General features: G+C 48.7%; 1 protein-coding gene across 13 annotated transcripts in view; it reads left to right on the plus strand.

The window, feature by feature from the left end:
* Window positions 1-18,979, plus strand: part of ODF2 (outer dense fiber of sperm tails 2) — a 34,815-nt gene extending 15,836 nt beyond the window's left edge. For 9 of the 13 annotated variants that reach the window (XM_080670959.1, XM_080670964.1, XM_080670965.1 and 6 more), the window contains 13 exons: window positions 1,566-1,637; window positions 4,178-4,249; window positions 4,367-4,483; window positions 5,121-5,306; window positions 5,810-5,919; window positions 7,580-7,715; window positions 11,266-11,376; window positions 11,535-11,639; window positions 12,513-12,671; window positions 13,955-14,055; window positions 15,482-15,644; window positions 16,074-16,199; window positions 16,890-18,979. In XM_080670959.1, the coding sequence (XP_080527085.1) occupies window positions 1,566-1,637; window positions 4,178-4,249; window positions 4,367-4,483; window positions 5,121-5,306; window positions 5,810-5,919; window positions 7,580-7,715; window positions 11,266-11,376; window positions 11,535-11,639; window positions 12,513-12,671; window positions 13,955-14,055; window positions 15,482-15,644; window positions 16,074-16,199; window positions 16,890-17,078 (1,647 nt within the window). In that variant the 3' untranslated portion in view covers window positions 17,079-18,979. Of the gene's footprint in view, window positions 1-1,565; window positions 1,638-4,177; window positions 4,250-4,366; window positions 4,484-5,120; window positions 5,307-5,809; window positions 5,920-7,579; window positions 7,716-11,265; window positions 11,377-11,534; window positions 11,640-12,512; window positions 12,841-13,954; window positions 14,056-15,481; window positions 15,645-16,073; window positions 16,200-16,889 lie in introns of those variants that run through there. The other 4 variants (XM_080670961.1, XM_080670962.1, XM_080670960.1 and 1 more) reach the window with 1 other exon arrangement.
* Window positions 18,980-19,285: the final 306 nt, after the last annotated feature.

A 19,285-nucleotide genomic window follows, 5' to 3' on the forward strand; every position in this document is an offset into this window, starting at 1 on the left:
CATCTTGGTTTCTCCTTTTCACTCTATTTTTATGAGATTCATCCGTTTTTATCCTCGTGGCTTAAGGTAATTAATTTTCACTGCTATGTCCTATCTTATGACAATACCACACTTCGTGTGTCCATTCTGTTGATGGAGACCTACTTTCAGATCTTTGCTGTCACAGGTAGTGTTATTTGAGCACTCAGTGTACACTATCCTCGTGGGCTTGAGAGTTTCTAGACTCTATTTCTATGAATAGTACTAGTTATAGCGAAATTATTTTCTTTTTTTAAAAAAATATTTTATTGATTTTTTAGAGAGGAAGAGAGAGGGATAGAGAGTTAGAAACATCGATGAGAGAGAAACATCGATCAGCTGCCTCCTGCACACCTCCCACTGGGGATGTGCCCACAACCAAGGCACATGCCCTTGACCAGAATCGAACCTGGGACCCTTCAGTCCGCAGGCCAATGCTCTGTCCACTGAGCCAAATCAGTCAGGGCACGCAATTATTTTCTTGAAAGTGTAATAACTTTTATTTCTAGCTCAGTGTTCTCGGTGGGTGCTTTTTACCTCTCCGATTTGTGGCAGCTAAAATGCCCTGCAGAAAGCCTCCTCTTGGGACATGCCCAGTGGTGTCTATTTTAGTGGCAAAACCTGGGACCAGCCTTATCACCCGGAGGTTATGGGGAGAGTTTAAAAATAATGCAGTGGCACGTTAGAGACAGAAAGCAGGTGAGAGGTGGCCGGGGCAGGGGACATGGAGGCTGACTGTGTAACAGGTCCAGGCTCTCCTTCTGGGGTGATGCGCATGTTCCGGAACTGGATGGTAGTGAGGGTTGCCTCAGAATGTTCTGTATGCCACAGAATTTTAGACTTCATAGTTAATATGGCACAGTTTATGTTTTAAGTATTTTACTGCATTAAAAAAATTAATGAGCCCTAACTGGTTTGGCTCAGTGGATAGAGCGTCGGCCTGCGGACTGAAGGGTCCCGGGTTCGATTCCGGTCAAGGGCATGTACCTTGGTTGCGGGCACGTCTCCAGTGGGAGGTGTGCAGGAGGCGGCTGGTTGATGTTTCTCTCTCATCGATATTTCTGACACTCTCTCCCTCTCCCTTCCTCTCTGTAAAAAATCAATAAAATATATTTTAAAAAAATTAATGATGAAATGTACCAAAAACCATTGAATTGTACATTTTAAATTGGGTGACTTGTATGGTATCTGAATTTATATCTTAATAAAACTATTTTAAAAAATCAAGTTGTAGCACAAAAAACAGTATAACATTTTGATAAAATTACACATGAATCTCTTTCTACTCCCCAAAAGATAATGTTTCTCTACGTGTCCTTAAATAAATGCATAGAGGAAGGATGGGCGAGACACTCATCAAACTAATAACAGTAGAACCGAGGTGAGGGGGACAAGCTTTATCTGCTCACTAATATTTCATAATGAGAATGTAATTTATTACCTTAATAACTAGAAGTGTAATTTTGGAAAAGAGAAAGAATCAATAGAATGTAGCCACGTGGGTTTATTGCTTAATGACTTGGCTTTCCCTTTGCCTGCCCTGGAAGGATTCCGGAAGGCTGATGGAGCAACAAGGAACACTTCTGAAACGGCTGGCAGAGGCAGACTCCGAGAAAGCGGTACGTCAAGCGCCCCTGCCTGCTCTAGTGGTCGCCTCGACAAAGCTGCCGGTGCTGAATGGAGGCAGGAAAGCTGCAGCCCCGCTCTGACCTTCCTCTGGGTCTTAGTTTCATGATCTGTATAATGGGCTGATGTCCCCTGTCCTACCTGCTCCACTGGGCTTATCTAGTTGATCAGTTGAGAGTTTGAGCCACCAAGCTGGACACCAACCTGAGAGCTGGTGGTGAGGATGGAATTACAAATCATGACCGTCTGGCACCTGCATTTTCGTATTTGTGTTATGGATTAAAAGCCATCAAAAGGGATGGGCTCTGTCTGGATCACACCCACGCCTTTCTTCCCTCTCAGGTGTGCATCTTACTTTTCTCTCCCAAACTCTAAGGGTCCCCACCAAACTTGCAACCAAGGGATCAGCAGCAGCTCATCCTGCGCTTCCCACCTGACCCTGACTCCAAGACCCCTGTTCTCTGACCTTTCACTGAGCTAACAGCAGCCCCCCCACAGCTCCCTTCTTTCACTGTGACTTCTACTCCCAGTGGTTGCACGCTGCCCAGTGTGGGCCACTTCTTCCCTAGAGGGCCAAAGCAGCGCCCCGTAGTCTCTCATTTTGCTGCTTCTCTCCTAGACTTTCCGTGAGCTAATAGCACCCCCACTTGGCGCCCTTCTTTCCTATAACATTCCTTGGGAGCCAAAGCAGACCACTGCCCAGGCTTCTGCTCCTTCTACCCTAAGCCCTTCCTTCCTTTGTTTCACTGGTGGAGGGGGGGGGGAGCCATCAAAAGGTACAGACTTTTTTTAAAAACACGTCTTCATTGATTTTTAGAGCGAGAGGAAGGGAGAGGGGAAAGGGAGAAACAGAAACATGGCTGACATAAAAACATTGATCAGCTGCCTCCTGCATGCCCACTCCCGGGGATGGAGCCCGCAAACTGGGCATGTGCCCTGACCGGGAATTCAACCGTGACCTCGTGGTTCATAGGTAGACGCTCAACCACTGAGCCACTCGGCTGGGCAGGTATAGACTTTTTGACTCAACAATTCCAATTCTAGGAATGCCTCCCAAGGCAGCATGTTCCAGAATTTACTCCATGGAACCCTAAGTTCCTCAAGATGTTAAAGGGGTGAATTTTACTAGTGAGAGTGAAATCATTCTCTTAAAATTGGAATAACTTTTATTTACAAAAGTGGGGAGTGACTCACATTTATTTGAGAAACTGCCAAGTGGCCGGAACCAAAAGTGCAGCAGGTTTCTGAGCTCTAGGACCTTTTGGAGCCTTTGATGTATTAGCGCCCAGCGTGCTTCCCAGGGTACGGCCCTCGGCCCTCAGTGCCTCACGGAACATTTCTATGGTTCAGCAGTGATGCTGAGGCCTCAACCTGCATTCCCAGCTTGACAAGCCTGGTCAAATTGTGATACATTAGTAACTTGGAACATTAAGCTGCTGTTTCAAAAGCTGGGCAAGATTTAATCACCTTATGACAAATGTGGGAGTGTCATTTACTGAACAGAAGAAGCATATGGCTTTTTTGTTGTTGTGAATCCTCATCTGAGGATATTTTTTCCACTGGTTTTTAGAGAGAGTGGAAGGGAGAAAGGTGGGGGTGGGGAGAGAAACATTGAGGTAAGAGAGACACATTGATTGGTTACCTCCCGCATACACCCCAACTGGGAGCCAGGGATCAAACCTGCAACCCAGGTATGTGCCCTTGACCAGGAATCGAACCTCGGACCTTTCAGTATGTGGGGTAATGCTCTACCACTGAGCTCCACCAGCCAGGGCAAAGCATGTAACTTCTTTTTTGTTATTGTTTTTGTTTTGTTTTCTTTTTTGGTGCTGAAACCCAGGAGCATGTAACTACTTCTTCTTCTTCTTTTTTTTTATTGATTTCAGAGAGGAAGGGAGAAAGATAGATAGAAACATCAATGGTGAGAATCATTGGTTGGCTGCCTCCTGCATGCCCCCTACTGGGGGGATCGAGCCCCCAACCTGGGTATATGCCCTTGGCCAGAATCGAACCTGGGACCCTTTAGTCCAGCAGTCGCCAACCTTGTGGACCTCACGGGCCACCAGTGGTCCACAGACCGCCGATTGGCGACTGCTGCTTTAGTCCGCAGGCCGATGCTCTATCCACTGAACCAAACCGGCTAGGGCAGTGGTCAGCAAACTCATTAGTAAACAGAGCGGCAAACCGCGGCTCACGAGCCACAGTTTGCCAACCACTGGGCTAGGGCTCATATAACTTCTTTAATATCTGTTAACAGTGTTCTCTGGGTTGGGGAGTATGGGGGTTCTTTAGCATTTTTGTGTGTTTTCCACAATTAATGTTACTTTATTTTAAATTACAAAATAAATACATGTGTATTGTCCTGAATATTAGATACAGATGTTAGGTGCTTCCCACCAGGGTCTCTATGACATGGGCCAATATATTTGGGACCTTGGGCCCTGGTGGCCAGGCACACAATGGAGTGTCTCTCCCCTCTGGGCTGGGCCTCCTTGCCCTTTCCAGGGAGCTCATGACTGTGTGTTCTCTCCAGCGGCTGCTGTTATTGCTGCAAGACAAGGACAAGGAGGTGGAAGAGCTCCTCCAGGAAATACAATGTGAGAAGGTACCATCCCCACCGCTGCTCCCTCTTCCTGGCCAGTAGAGCTCAGTGGATACAGTGTGCTCTAGAATTGGAGACCTGCGTTCCAATCTGGCTCTGTCTTTCTCCATCTGTCCAAAGGCTCAAGCAAAGACAGCATCCGAACTCTCCAAGTCCATGGAGTCCATGCGTGGGCATTTGCAGGCACAGCTTCGGTGCAAAGAGGCAGAGAACAGTCGCCTGTGTATGCAGATCAAGGTACCTGCTAGCCCCAGCAGGGGTGGGGAGGGAAGTGGGGGCAGGTGCCTGGCAGTTCAAGGGCAGGTGCCTGGCCAAGCCTATCACACTCGGGAAGGTTTTGCCCCAAAGGATTATGGGGCAGCTGCTACCAAAGCACTTGTGCTTCAGGGAGACTCTGGGCCAGTGGCAAGAGCAGTGGACCTGAGGTCTTGAGTGCCCTTCCCAGCAGTGACTGGGTTGATTTTCATGCCCCCGAGCCAATCACTTCATCTCTTAGGCCCCAGTTCTCCTAACTACCCATGGGGAGGAAGGCTGGTCTCCAATGCTGATTGCATCTGTGAACTGGGGACTCGCTAAAGTCACAGGGAGATCTCCGACCACTGTGCTGGGAGTTCAAGGGAAGATTCCAGAAGAGTTCTAACATAAGACCTGATGGGTTCAGTGATCCAGGGAGGTGCTGTGGCGAGCCTGGGAAGGGCCCTCGTCTCTGGTCTGTGTTAGGGGAGCCCTAACCCCCCACAGTTTGTGACTCATTCTTACCCCCTCTCCCCCATTCCCCCTTTTCACTGGTCCCCTTTTCTCCCGCTCTCCCTTTGACTCTCTCCCTCACCTCGTCCCTTTCCTTTCAATCTGCTCCCTGGCCCTCCCCTCCCAGAACCTGGAACGCAGTGGGAACCAGCACAAGGCGGAAGTGGAGGCCATCATGGAGCAGTTGAAGGAATTGAAGCAAAAGGGAGATCGAGACAAAGAGTCTTTAAAGAAGGCCATCCGAGCCCAGAAGGAACGAGCTGAGAAGAGCGAGGAGTATGCTGAGCAGCTGCACGTGCAACTTGCTGACAAGGTAGCAGGCCTTCCCGGAGGAGGGCTGCTGGAGATGGAGGTGGGGTGGTTAGATAGTGGGTAGTGGATGGTGGCTGAACGCAGGTGGTGTGGGTGGATGGAGGAGGAAAAGCTGGATAGAGGTGGCTGGGTGGGTGGATGGAGGGGAAATGGCACTGGCGTGGGTGAATGAGCCGATAGGATGGAGAGCTGGGTGGAGAGGGAGGCAGAGGGGGATTAAGTGGGTAAAGGGTGACAAAGGAAGGCTGGCTGGAGATGACTGGACAGTTTAGCCACTTCGATGTTGTGGGTAGGAATGATGATTAAGGAAGGATTTGCAAACAGGGTGCATGCGATTGTTGGAAGTCTAAAAGCAACAGCTGGCCTCCCCTGTCACTCTCGGTGCTCTCTAGAGAGGGCTTGCAGGAGGGAGGGTCGGGGGCCGGCCAGGGTGACCCAGCCCCCAGCTCCCTCGGCCTTAGCACTGACACCAGGCTGATGGGCCCTGCTGTCCCGTGTTCCCAGGATCTTTACGTTGCTGAAGCTTTATCCACTCTGGAGTCATGGAGGAGCCGCTACAACCAAGTTGTGAAAGACAAGGGGGACCTCGAGCTGGAAATTATTGTCCTGAATGAGTACGTCTGTGTTGGGAGAGGGCGCGCGGGCCGACTGAGGGAGGTGGGCATGCAGGTGGGAGGAGCCTGGCGACCCGAGGCAGTCACATCACACACGGCTGCCATTTGGTCTCCTCCAGTCAAGGGCTGCATTGGACTGGGATGCAGGCAGCCCTGAGGTGGGCTTTCTGGTTGGACCCCGGGTCCTGGTTCCAGCCCCAGTACCCACGGTCCTGCCCCCCAAGCAGTCCTGGGGCCAGGCTTCTCTGCTGACAGGCTTGGGCCTGGGGTGGCTGCTAATCTGCACACCACAGGAAATGGGCACAGGCCCACTGGCACCTCATTCCTGCTCTCGGGGATGGGATGGCTGGCAATCCCTGTGTCTGCTGTTTTGCCAACCAGTCAGTACATCAGAGTTATGGCCTGTGTACTCCCCAGTGACTGTTCTGTCATTCTCAGGGTCAGCTATATTCATGTGTTCACTCCGTTAAAAATATTGAGCATCTCCTATGTCCCAGGCTATGTGCTGGCCTTTAGGGTCACAGCAGTAAAAACAAGAAATGCTTCTCTGCTCTCATGGAGGTTACAAACCTGTATTCAAATGGAGGCGATGGGGCTGCAGAGACCTGGACTATCTGGGCCGAGGACAGGTCACGGGGCACTGACTTGGTCTCCAGGTCAGGGAAGTCTTCCCTGAGGAAGAGTCTTCTGTTGTCTTCAACTCAATCTAGCGAACCTGCTATGTGCCAGCCCCTATGCCAGGTGCTGCCCTCAGAAAGGTCTCCATCTAATGGGAGAAAACAGATCTTAAGATAGAAGGATATATGGTACAGGGGAGAGATGCCCTGAGGAAGGAAGTCTGAACTGGGTTTTGAAGGGTGAGTAGGAGTTTGCCAGGTAAAACAACGTGATGTGTTTGCCTGGGCCCAGTCAGTGCTGACTGAATCATAACTGATCAATACTGAGAACATACAGCATAGAAAGGTCTGTATCGGGCCTGTGGTCAAGATGGACGAGGAGCATCTGTGAGCGCCAGTGCTGCTCTGAGGCTTGGATGACTGCCCTGCTCAGTGACTGAGGGGAAGGCGAAGGGCTGGAGCACAGGTGGGCAGCTGCCTGCCGAGCTGACTTCTTTCCCTGTTTCATACATTCATTGCCATTCTTGCCTGAGCTAGGTGAGTGCTCACACATGTGAACAAGCCAGTCATGACACCTGTCACTGTCTGGGAGACACTGACAGTGTGATGTGTGCCTGAGGGATAGGCATGCCTAGGGTGTGGTATCCCTGATCACCCAGCCAGGTTCTGCCCTAACTTTAAGGCCTGATTGGCTGGGAGATGCAGGGGGGATGCTGTGGGAGCTGGGAAGGGATCAAGTCTCTGGTCCTTGTCTTCAGGAAGTGTCTCGGCCCCATGGGAAGTCAGGATGGAGAAGGCTTTTCGAGGGGTTGGTATGGGAGACAAATCCCAAAGGTTGTTATCAGAAGTGGGATAAAGAGAATGCCACAAGCCGCAATGCCAGGGCAGGACATACAGCTGCTTCTCAGAGTGGATATTGGGGAGCAGGCAGGGGGCCAAAAGGTGGGACATGGCCTGGGTAGGAACACTTGACCCCACTCCTGGGCTCCTCAGAAGCTGTGTAATTGATTCTCCCTGTCTGCTTTCACTTTGTGACCTTCCAGCCGAGTGACAGATCTCGTGAACCAACAGCAAACCTTGGAGGAGAAGATGCGGGAAGACCGGGACAGCCTGGTGGAGAGACTACACCGACAGACTGCCGAGTATTCTGCATTTAAACTAGAGAATGAGAGGCTGAAGGTCTGTATTGAGAGCTGGGGCTGGGACAGATAGGGAACGGCAAAGACACTGACGGCTGGGCTTTCCTGGTTGGTCCCCAGAGATGACCATGACGGTTTTCACAGGGCCTGGAGGGAGCAGAGGGATTAAGGAGCTCTGGAGTCGGAGCTTGTATGAATGGCCACACGAGGGTTTTACTGTCTGTTACTTTTAATCAGTGAAACTGACTTTTCTGTGTAGAGGCGGGAATAAAAAATATGGAGCTTTAATTAGCTAACTTAAAAAACACAATTATAATACCACAGGAAATAAATTATTTTTAACTGAGTTAGTAATTTAGGTTGGGGTGACCTCGAAATAAAAAACAACTTTAGGCCCTAACCAGTTTGGCTCAGTGGATAGAGCATCAGCCTGCAGACTGAAGGGTTCCCTGTTCGATTCCGGTCAAGGGTACATGTCTGTGTTAGGGCTCGATCCCCAGTAGGGAGTGTGCAGGAGGCAGCCGATCAATGATTCTCTCTCATCATTGATGTTTATATATCTCTCTCCCTCTCCTTTCCTCTCTGAAATCAACTTTAAAAAAAAGTGAAAGCAATGTCCGAGAGATTTAAATTAAGACCTACAACCCAGATGCAAGTCCGGCCTCTGCCTCTTACTAGCTCCGGGACCTGGATGAGACATCTCACCCTTGGTTGCTGCAGTTCCCTAGTGGGAGGAAATGAGGTCCTTGTGAGAATGTGGTGATGCATGTAAAATGCCTAACATGACACTCAGCTAGTTACATGCAGTAGACTTGACTTTGAGGTTAATTAACACTGACTCTCCTAGGGGACCCCTCCACATGAATTCATTTTCACTTTAACCTAATAATGTGATTATTATCTCTACTAGAATAAGAAAATTGAGGCTGCCCTGACGGGTTTGGCTCAGTGGATAGAGCGTCGGCCTGAGGACTGAGGGGTCCCAGGTTCGATTCCAATCAGGGGCACGTGCCTTGGTTGCGGGCACATCCCCAGTAGGGGGTGTGCAGGAGGCAGCTGATCGGTGTTTCTCTCTCATCGATGTTTCTAACTCTCTATCCCACTCCCTTCCTCTCTGTAAAAAATCAATAAAATATATTTAAAAAGAAAAAAAAAAAGAAAATTGAGGCTTAGAGAAAGGTCAAGTTTCTTGCCAAGATTTTACCCCTGGAAGTGTTGGCATTGGGATTTGAACCTGAATCTGGGTCTGGAGCTCTAGCTCATAACCACTTGCCATATATCCTCCTTGCTTGCCAGGGGCAAGAGGCACCTGAACAGAGGTTGACATTTCAGAGCCAGGTTTGATCTTGGTTTCAATTGATCTGGACAGTAGCATCTAGGTTTATTTATTTAAAAATATTTTTCTTGATTTCAGAAAGGGAGAGAGAGATAGAAACATCAATGATGAGAGATAACATGCATCAGTTGCCTCCTGCATGCCCAGTACTGGGGATTGAGCCCACAATCTGGGCATATGCCCTGACCGGGAATTGAACCATGACCTCCTGGTTCATAGGTCAATGTTCAACCACTGAGCCAAACCAGCTGGACTAGGTTTATTTTTTTAGTTATGTTTTCTGCTTGTTAAGTAAGAGTGATTTTAAGTAAGTACATCATACAAAAATGAACACACACTGTCCATCAGTCACCCTGAGTGAACCTTCCTAGCACCCCTGTGACATTGCCTGGTTACAAACTCCCCCTCAAAAGGTGACCATTATCCCGATTGCTGTCATCACAGATTAGTTTGCCTGTTTTTGAACTTTGTGCCTAGCTTTGTGAAAGTTATCCACGTTGTGTGTGGCGGTTTATTCATTCTCCATGCTGTACAGTATGGCTGCACCATAATTTATTCATCCTACTGGGGATGGACATTTGGGTTATAGAACATCTTTTTATGTGCAAATTTCATGTATTTTTACAGGTTTTATACCTTGAAACAGAATTGCCAGGTCATCTGGTGGTGTGCAGAAGTGTGGCTTTGGTACATATTACTATATAAGAAAGTAGTTGTGCAAATTTACACTCCCATCAGGGTTATGTGAGAATCAGTTGCTCCATGTCTCCTCGTCAACACAACACATCAGACTTCATTTTAGCCACTGTGTGGGAGTGGAGTAGTATTTGTTGTAGTGCAGGTGTTGCAATGCAAATTAAAGACAGCCTCGCCCTAGCTGGTTTGGCTCAGTGGAACAGAGTGTCATGTCAGCCTGCGGACCAAAGGGTCCCAGGTTTGATTCTGGTCAGTGGCATGTACCTTGGTTTCAGGCTCCTCCCTGGCCCAGGCCATGGTTGGGGCTCATGCAGGAGGTAACCAATTGATGTGTTTCTCACTCATCAATGTTTCTCTCTGTCTTTCCCTCTCTTTTCCACTCTCCCTAAATATCAATGGAAAAATATCTCAGGCCCTAACCAGTTTAGCTCAGTGGATAGAGTGTTGGCCTGCGGACTGAAGGGTCCCAGGTTCGATTCTGGTCAAGGGCATGTACCTTGGTTGCGGGCACAACCCCAGTAGGGAGTGTGCAGGAGGCAGCTGATCGATGTTTCTCTCCCGTCAATGTTTCTAACTCTCTATCCCTCTCCCTTCCTCTCTGTAAAAAAATCAATAAAATATATATTTTTTTTTAAAAAAAGAAAAATATCTCGGGTGAGAATTAACAACAAAAAAAGACAGCTACCAAGTCTAACCATTAGTTGAGTTACTTACAGGATGATATATCAGTTACTTACAGGATGATATATCTGTGTAGGGTAATGTAGTGTGGCCATTTGGTGATATTTGTAGAAATGTATTTTCTTAGATATTATAATTACAAAGGTAAAATCTGCTCATAGTGAAAATGTAAAACATTACAGGAATGTGATATAGAAGTAAAGGTCTCTGTTAACTGTGGATGTGTATTTTTCCAGGGCCCCTCCCCCACACACTAACATACATATTCAAACCCATTCATGCATTATTCTGCAGCCTGCTTTCCTCATTCAACAATATCTCATGGATGTCTTTTTAGGTCTTTTTTTTAAAAGCTTTATCTCTTCTAATGACTGCTTATTATTTTATTATATCGAGATACATGATTTATTTTGTCCCATCTGCTAAGGTGAGTGTTTGGGTTGCAGGAGGACGTTTATTGACGTCAGAAGTAGTTCATAACATAATTGTTGAAAAAGTATGTTGCACAGCAATAAGTATGGTATAGTCCCATTCTTGTTGAAAATTAAAACTGCTACCCAACTGTTAATATATAGCCATAAACCAAGGTATCATGCATCCTGATTCATTTTTTCTTGGTCTTATCCCCATTTTCTTTACTGATTATTATTGCTTTTGTAATGAGAACAAGAAAACACGTGTCCCTTACTTGTCTCTATATTCACTTGAGTTGAACACCTTAGGAAACTTGCCCTGGTGCCTCTCTGAGGAAAACCATTGGTGTGGGTTTGAATAGAAGGGGCTTCCCTTTGCTGGCCCCTGGGAGTAGGAACTGAGGGTGAGATGATTACCTGCTTGGAACCTTCTTGTTGGTTACTCACGGGGCCACCTCTTCCAGGCTAGCTTCGCTCCAATGGAGGACAAACTCAATCAGGCGCACCTCGAGGTCCAGCAGCTGAAGGCATCGGCTAAGAATTATGAGGGGATGATTGACAACTATAAGAGTCAGGTAGGTCTCTCTCAAGTGCCCCTGCCCGTAAGGGCAGCACCTCTCAGCTGCTGGGAGATTGACCAGGAGGCCTTTCCTGAGAGGGATTTGGTGTGGAAGGTTTTTTCCTTCAAAACTTGGCTCTGCCCAAGACCGCCTGATGCTTTGTTGGTCCCTAGGTGTTGAAGACCAGATTAGAGGCCGATGAAGTAGCTGCCCAGCTGGAACGCTGCGACAAAGAGAACAAGATCCTTAAAGACGAGATGAACAAAGAGATTGAAGCGGTACTGCTCCCCTTCCTTGCTTTCTTCCTCCCCCCAATTCTGTGTCCATCAGTCTGTCTCTCATTGCCTTTGATCTTCCCTGGTGTGGACAGCAAAGGTGAACAAAGTTTCTTATTGCTGAGCTGGTCTTTACATTCTCCCATCTCTTCTCGCTTATGCTTCTTTATCTCCTTCTCCCTCCTGGTTTTTTTCATCTCCAACTTCCTTAAAAAAAAAAAAAAATCTCCCCTGCTTGGAGCTTCCAAGTGGATTCAAATCCAGAGATCCAGAGATATGCCATGTCTTAGGCATGCCTATTTCGTTCTGCATGTTGTCTTTATTTTGTGCCATCCAAGAATGTGCCTCCTATCCTGTTCCCCAAGGAGCCGTATTCGCCTAGAGTTGGCTTGGCTGTCTAGAAGCAAACAATCATTTTAGTAGTAACCTCGGAGATGGGCCGAGTCCAGGCTCAGCCACTGACTTGTTGCATAACCGTGGGCAAGTCACTGCCCTCTCTAGTCCTCAGTCTCCTTGTTAATGAATAGCAGGGGGGCTGAGACCAGGAGTTCTTACCCTTTCCCCTGCCTACAGCTTTGTGGTTGCCTTTCTAGGGCCTTGGGAGTTAAACTAGGCTTTAGTCTTGGCTCTAGCTCAGTGACCATTGGCAAATGAGCCTTTCATCCTCAAGGTCCATATATGGGGAAAACAACACCAACTTTATGGGGAGTAAACGAGTAATTCATAGAGCCCTTAGGACAGCGCCTGCTGGGTCCTGGTGGTGGTATTTGATGATGACTGGGCACCCTCAGTGGCCTGCGGGAGGGCAGGCTGCACTTCTTTACCCGTCAGCAGCTGGGCCCTTCCCAACAGTGGGCTTTTCCTCCCCCACCCCAGGCACGTAGGCAATTCCAGTCCCAGCTGGCTGACTTGCAGCAGCTGCCTGACATCCTCAAGATCACCGAGTCTAAGCTTGCAGAGTGCCAAGACCAGCTGCAGGGCTACGAGAGGAAGAACATCGACCTCTCAGCCATCATATCAGATCTGCGCAGCCGGGTAAGGGACTGGCAGAAAGGGTCCCACGAACTGGCCCGAGCAGGGGCCCGCTTACCAAGATGAGCTGCACGCCCCCCGTGGGAGGACCACTTCTTTTTTCTTGGCTGCCGTTTCTGAAAGGAGTGAGCTATCATCAGTGCTGTGAAATAAAAGTCTGGTGTGCCAAATGCCTTGTGTTCGCACCAAGTGATTATAGTTATAGGAGCCGTCACTCATTGGAGGTGCTGGGCCTTCCTGCTGTTACCCCTCCCCCAGTGCTGCAGGTCTCCGCCTGCCTCTGCCCTGCATGCTCTGCTGCTGTCCTCTGCCGTGCACCCACAGGCACCAAGCCGCAGGTGTTCTTTTTTCCCACTTTCTTGCTTTAGCTGCCTTCCCTACTCAGCAGAGCCGCTGCCTGAGATTCTGTCCTGAAAGAGGGCTCCCTTCCGCCCAGAAGCAGTCTCCTCTGGGTAACGGGAGCCATGCCTACGATGCCTCAGAAATGACATGCCTCTCATCTGCAGTGTGACCTTGGGCAAGGCCCTTTCCCTCTCTGGACCTGCTTCATTGTAATAACACCGCTGGAGCACATGCCCTGTGCTCCACCATCCTCTCCTCCTTCTAGGAACTTTGTAAGGTTTATTGCCCATTTTACAGAACGCAGCCCAGGGCAGAGAGGGAGAAGGAATTTCCTGAGGTCACAGAGCTGATCTTTAATCAACAGGGATTGGGACCCAGCCAGCTCGCTCTGGTTCCCAAGCCCATGTCCCCAGTACCCTTCAGTTACCTTCGTTATCTTGAACCTGCGCATCTCAGGGCCTTGCATGCCCAGATACCCGAGGTCTCTGTAGAGCATCCCTCTGGATAACTTCTCGCACTTGCCAGCCTGAAAGAACTGATAGCTCTCCTCTTGCCTTGCCCGCACTTGTCCCAATTAAGGGAGAATGAAATCAGCACTGCCGACAAAGTAATGGGTAAAACGCTCCCTGTCTCGTGTGGGCCTGCCATCTGCTTCTGCCTTCTCCTGTCTGCCCCGGATCCCACTGAGTGGCGTCTCCTGATCAAGAAAGCGTCGGCGGTGGTTCTGCAGGATCAAACCTGGCTTCTGGGTGTGGGCAAGCCCACAGTCTTGGGAGCTGGACCTAACCTGTCCCTGCTCTCCTCTCTCCTCCAGGTTGTGTGTTGAGACTTGGATGCCTGCTGAGGGCAGCATGCCTCTCCTGGGTGTGGATCACAGGTCGCAGGGAGAAGGGAGGGCCGCACCGGGAGTTCTTTCGTAAACCAGTCTGTTCCTGTCATTTTAGATCGAGCATCAGGGGGACAAGCTGGAGATGGCGAGAGAGAAACACCAGGCTTCCCAGAAGGAAAATAAACAGCTGAGTCTGAAGGTGGATGAACTGGAGAGGTTAGAGGCACTCAGTTCCGACTCTGTCTTCTTCCTAGGACCTGAGACTTTCAGCCGCTTAGCTGCTTTGGGCTTAGTGTGCTGGAAGGTACTAGGCAGACCTCAGAGGAAAAGCTGCTTTCAGCGCAGTGGTAAGCATTGTGGGAGAGAGGAAGGTGGTCTCCTGCCCAGGGTGATGCTCCAGAACAGTGTGGTCAACAGCAGACCACCCACAGGACCACCTGTCAGGCACACTTTGTCCAAGCAAACCCGCAGGGCCTGCAGGCTGCTGTGGGGGCATTTCCTCCCCATTCTGCTCTGTGTTCCCGATCACCCTTCCCAGAAGCATCCTGATTCTTTTCTTATGGACGTAGGAGGCAATCGGGTGAATACTACACCTTTAGTAATCGGAAGCCCTGGCCTTGGGTCCCATTATTTAATCCTTTTGAACCTCTCATTACTAATCTTGAGAAAGGGATCAAGGCAGGGAAAATAGTGTAGCGCATGGGGTTACTGTGAGTCTTCAATGAGATAAGCTTCAAAGGGCTCAGCACATTACCTGGCAAACGAAGACGAACAGTATAGGTAGGGCGTAGTTGGTATTATCCCGGTTTAAATGAGGAAACTGAGCTCCGGGAAAGGTTCAGTGACTTGCCCAAGGTCACTCAGCTGGTACCTGGCAAAGCTGCAGCCTAGCCTCCTGCCTTCCTCCAGAGCGTCTAGTGTCTGGGAGATGAGGGCTTGAGCCTTTGTTTCGGAGTTGAAAGGCCTGAGGCCCTGGGCGGCTGTGCCTGCTCACGCAGCCTACAGGTAGAGACTTGAACCAGTTGGTCTCTTGGGCCCCGCCTCTGCTCTGCGCTGCTGGCCTCAAACACGCAGCTGGACTCAGCAGGACTTGCAGAGCTCCTTACAGCGGAGCATGTTCCAGAAGTGCAGTGGTGACGGGGCTCGCACATCGGGATGGTCACTGCTGCCCGTGGCTGGTCACGCGAGATACTGAGGGGTCCAGCTGAAGTCCCTTTGCTGAAGGAGGCAGCAGTGAACAGAAGTGAGGGCATGGGTTTTGGTGACAGGCCTATCAGCTGTGCTGACACTGGGCCAATGACTTCACATCCGAGGCTGAGTTTCTTCATCTGAAAGGGGGGGGATAAGGGAACCCGCCTTCCCGAGCTGCCCGTTGCTGTATTACATGAAGATGTGCACACTTATCACAACTGCAGGCTATCTGCTTCCTTTTCCTGCTCCTCACCCAGTTCTCCAACCAGCTGCTCCAGCTGCAGTTCCTTGCCACCTGGCTGATCAGCAGGTTCCTTTGGTTTATTCCTGTGGCTCCTTGGAGATTCCCTGCGTGATGAGAGCCCTGGTCCAGGGTGGCTGCAGCCCCCTGGCAGGGTGGAACAGGGCAGGTATGGGCATGAACAGGATCTGATTGAGCGCTTTCACCTAGGAAACTGGAGGCGACCAGTGCCCAGAATATCGAGTTCCTACAGGTGATTGCCAAGAGGGAGGAGGCAATCCACCAGTCCCAGCTGCGGCTGGAGGAGAAAACACGGGAATGTGGGTCCCTGGCAAGGCAGTTGGAGAGCGCCATTGAAGATGCTAGGAGGCAGGTCAGTGTCAATTCCATTACAAACTGACTCTGTGACCTTGGCCAAATCATATAATCTCTCTGAGCGTAGTTTCCCATCTAAAAAAATGGGCATAGAGTAGTACCTGCCTCGTGAATTCACCATAAGGATCAAATGAGCAATTATTGTGAAGGACTTGACACCTGACTCATGATTGCTCATTTAATTGTTGCCTGCGTGGGACTCAGACAGGCGTGTCACATCTTAGGTGTGATGACTCACGGGGTGTTGGGAAAGGGCAGGTAAAGATGGTTGCGAGGTAGTCCCCATAGTTAGCTCCCACCCTGAGGCCCCAAAGAACTCCCCATGGTGATGGCAAGTGTGGTTCTTGAGACCAGATAGCGGAGTGGCCCAGGCTTCTCCTTGCCAGGTGTTCAGGTGGGCACCTCCACCTCTGTTCCTTCTGGGCAGGTGGAACAAACCAAGGAGCACGCGGTCTCCAAGGAACGAGCAGCCCAGAACAAAATCCTGGATCTTGAGACCCAGCTGAGCAGGACGAAAACTGAACTCACCCAGCTGCGGCGGAGCCGTGACGATGTGAGTCAGGCAGAGGGCAGAGGGCAGAGGGCAGAAGAGATGGTAGTGGGTTGAACTTTTGGCTTCCTGGAACCTGCAGGGCAAGGTGTCTTGTTTTATGAAAAGGACATGGTTTAATTTTTTTCTAATCATTTTCTCATCCCCGAAGGATACCCCAGGCAGATCCTTTTAATTTTTTAATTTTTACTTTTTAATCTATTTTTTTATTTTAATTTTTTTAAAATTTATTGACTTCAGAGAGGGAGAGAGAGATAGAAACACCAATGATGAGAGAGAATCATTGATTTGCTGCCTCCTGCACACCCCTTACTGGGGATGGAGCCTGCCTGTGCCCTTGGCTGGAATCGAACCTGGGACCCTTTAGTCCGCAGGCCGTTGCTCTATCCACTGAGCCAAACCAGCCAGGGCCCTTTTTATTTTTTTATTAAAGGCTTTAAGATATCATTTTATATACCATGATAATCACTTTTATACAAATTTAAACTGCATCTTTCAGTGGTTTTCAGTATATTCAGAGTTGTACAAGTTTAGGATATTTTTAAAAAGAGACTCGTCTATACCCATTAGCAGTCACTCCCCAATCCTCTCCCCATCAGCCCCTGGCAACCCTAATAAAGCCTCTGCGTTGCTGTGGCCTTGTCTGTGCTGGGCATCTCACACACACTTGACCCGTGCCCCCTCTTCTCATAGGCTGACCGCCGCTACCAGAGCCGGCTGCAGGACCTGAAAGATCGCCTGGAGCAGTCGGAGAGCACCAACCGCAGCATGCAGAACTACGTCCAGTTCCTCAAGTCGTCCTATGCCAACGTGTTTGGGGATAGTCCTTACACCACCTACCTGACCAGCTCTCCCATCCGCTCCAGATCTCCTCCTGTCTGAGGCCTGTCTGTCTCGGGCCAGGAGCCCAGATTGATGCCACGGGAACTGACAAGTTGCCAAGCCATACCTGGAAAGCCTGCTGGTTTTCCTCTCTCTTCCAGTGATGAAGTGTGTGTAGGATCTTGTCCTTAGCTACTGGCTCCATGAAAGTCCCTAAAGCAGCAGGGCATGAAGCAGCAGGAGCCACTGAGTTCTCTCCTCTCTGCTAGAGTTGCCTGAAGAACGTTTTTAAATACCTTGCCAGGCCTTAAATCTACTGCTATGAGGGAGCCGGATTTTAACTCGCCATGACTTAGCTCCTTCCTTTCCTGAGAAAATGTTTGGACTGGACTTTTTCCTCCAGTCCCCTACAGCCCTCTTTCTAGAAATATATTTCTTAAGGAAATTCTCGGACCTGAGCCAGCAGGAGCTGTAGAGGTCCTCGCCACCCGTCCTGGGCTGTGAGCACATTCACTTCCTCTTTTCCTTATTTCATGAGTGCGGTGTTTTCCCCACGCCCAATGGAAACCTCTCATGTCAGAGTTTCCTTAAGGCCACTTGCCCCACGCACTTCACAATAGATACTCAAGGGCTCATGTCCAGTTGGCCTTTGAAAAGTGTAATCCCAAGATAATTAATTTTTGTTTCTCTTTGCCAGGTTTGTATCTATGGAATGGAATGCATTTATCCTTGAAATATTTGTGTTGCTTTACAAAAAGCTTTTATAATCAATATTTAAGACTCCATGGGTGATTTCCTTTACCCCACCCCCATCCCTCTTCTAAAAATGATTGAGTATAATGCTTAATAGGAGCCAGTAAATATTTTGAAAGTACTTGATACATGGAACATTAGATTTTTTTATTTCATTGTGGCCCAGATAGTTTCTGTGGGCGCTTTTTGTGAAATGACGGGAGGCATTGCTCATTGTAGGGGTGCAGATCACCAGCTGTTAGGAGGGAGAAAATGAGATGTGTGCATATATGACTGTTTTTAAAATGTTAATTGGTTTCTGAATGATGTATTGCCTGTTTTTGTTCTCTTCACATTTTTCCTGTATTTAAAAGAAAGAACAACAACCCTAGCCAGTTTGGTTCAGTGGTTAGAGTATCGGCCCTCGGACTGAAGGGTCTTGGGTTCGATTCCAGTCAAGGGCATGTACGTTGGTTGCAGGCTCATCCCAGACCCCAGTCAGGGCATGTGCAGGAGGCAAACAATTGATGTGTCTCTCTCACATCGATGTTTTTCTCTGTCTCTCCCCTTCCCTTCCACTCTCTCTAAATATCAATGGAAAAATATCCTTGGGTGAGGATTAATAATGACAACAAAAAGGTTTTTAAATTGATTTGAGAGAGAGAGACATCAAACATTAGTCATTTGCCTCCCACACCACCCTGACCCAGGATCCGAACCCACAACCTGGGTTTGTGTTCCCTGACTGGGAATCGGACCTGTCACCTTTTGGTGTACAGGACGATGCTCCAACCGACTGAGCCACACCAGCCAGGGCAACAAATTCTTTGGAGAGAACAAATTTGGTACAGTGCTGAACCTTAACCTTTTCATTCCAGCTGGTATTAAGCCTTCTGGGTGATCCAGTCTTGTTCTCTCTCAGCCACTGTAACCCAAGTCCAAAACTCCAGAGAAGTCCCCTATGTCCTCAAAGGCAGTGGCCACACTCAGGCATCTGGATTTCATGACCAGAAAACTCCCTTTCCCCACCCCCAAATTTTGGTGACATCTGTCGTTTCCAGCTGTTAATTTTGCCAAGGAAGTTCTGACAAAGCAACTACTAGCCACCATTGCCACAAAGCCAAGCCTGTTTTCACACCCTTAACAAATGGACTTGAGCGGGGGCGGGGGGGTGTCAATTGGGGAAAAAGACATGTAAAACTTTAGGCAATAAAAAATAAATTTTTTTGAACACAAGAAACAACAACAAATGGACTTGAACTTATATGGACAATATATGAAAGACCTTCCCTAGAAAGGACAGTTGGCAAACTTACACCAATGTACATACCTATTTATATAATTCATTCTGATTTTCATCAAACTAATGAACACTTCAGTGGAGGGCACTGGTATTTATAATGCTGGTGTGGGAAACACCTCTCCCAATAATGTTCTGTTCGGGTTCGCTTCCTGGACAATGCACCAAAAAATAATATAATAATAATGTTTTTCTTTGTCCAGTTTGCAAAAAAATGAAAAATGTTTATTTTGCA

The sequence above is a fragment of the Plecotus auritus genome, assembly GCF_963455305.1.
Source record: "Plecotus auritus genome assembly, chromosome: 5".
NCBI classification, from domain to species: domain Eukaryota; kingdom Metazoa; phylum Chordata; class Mammalia; order Chiroptera; family Vespertilionidae; genus Plecotus; species Plecotus auritus.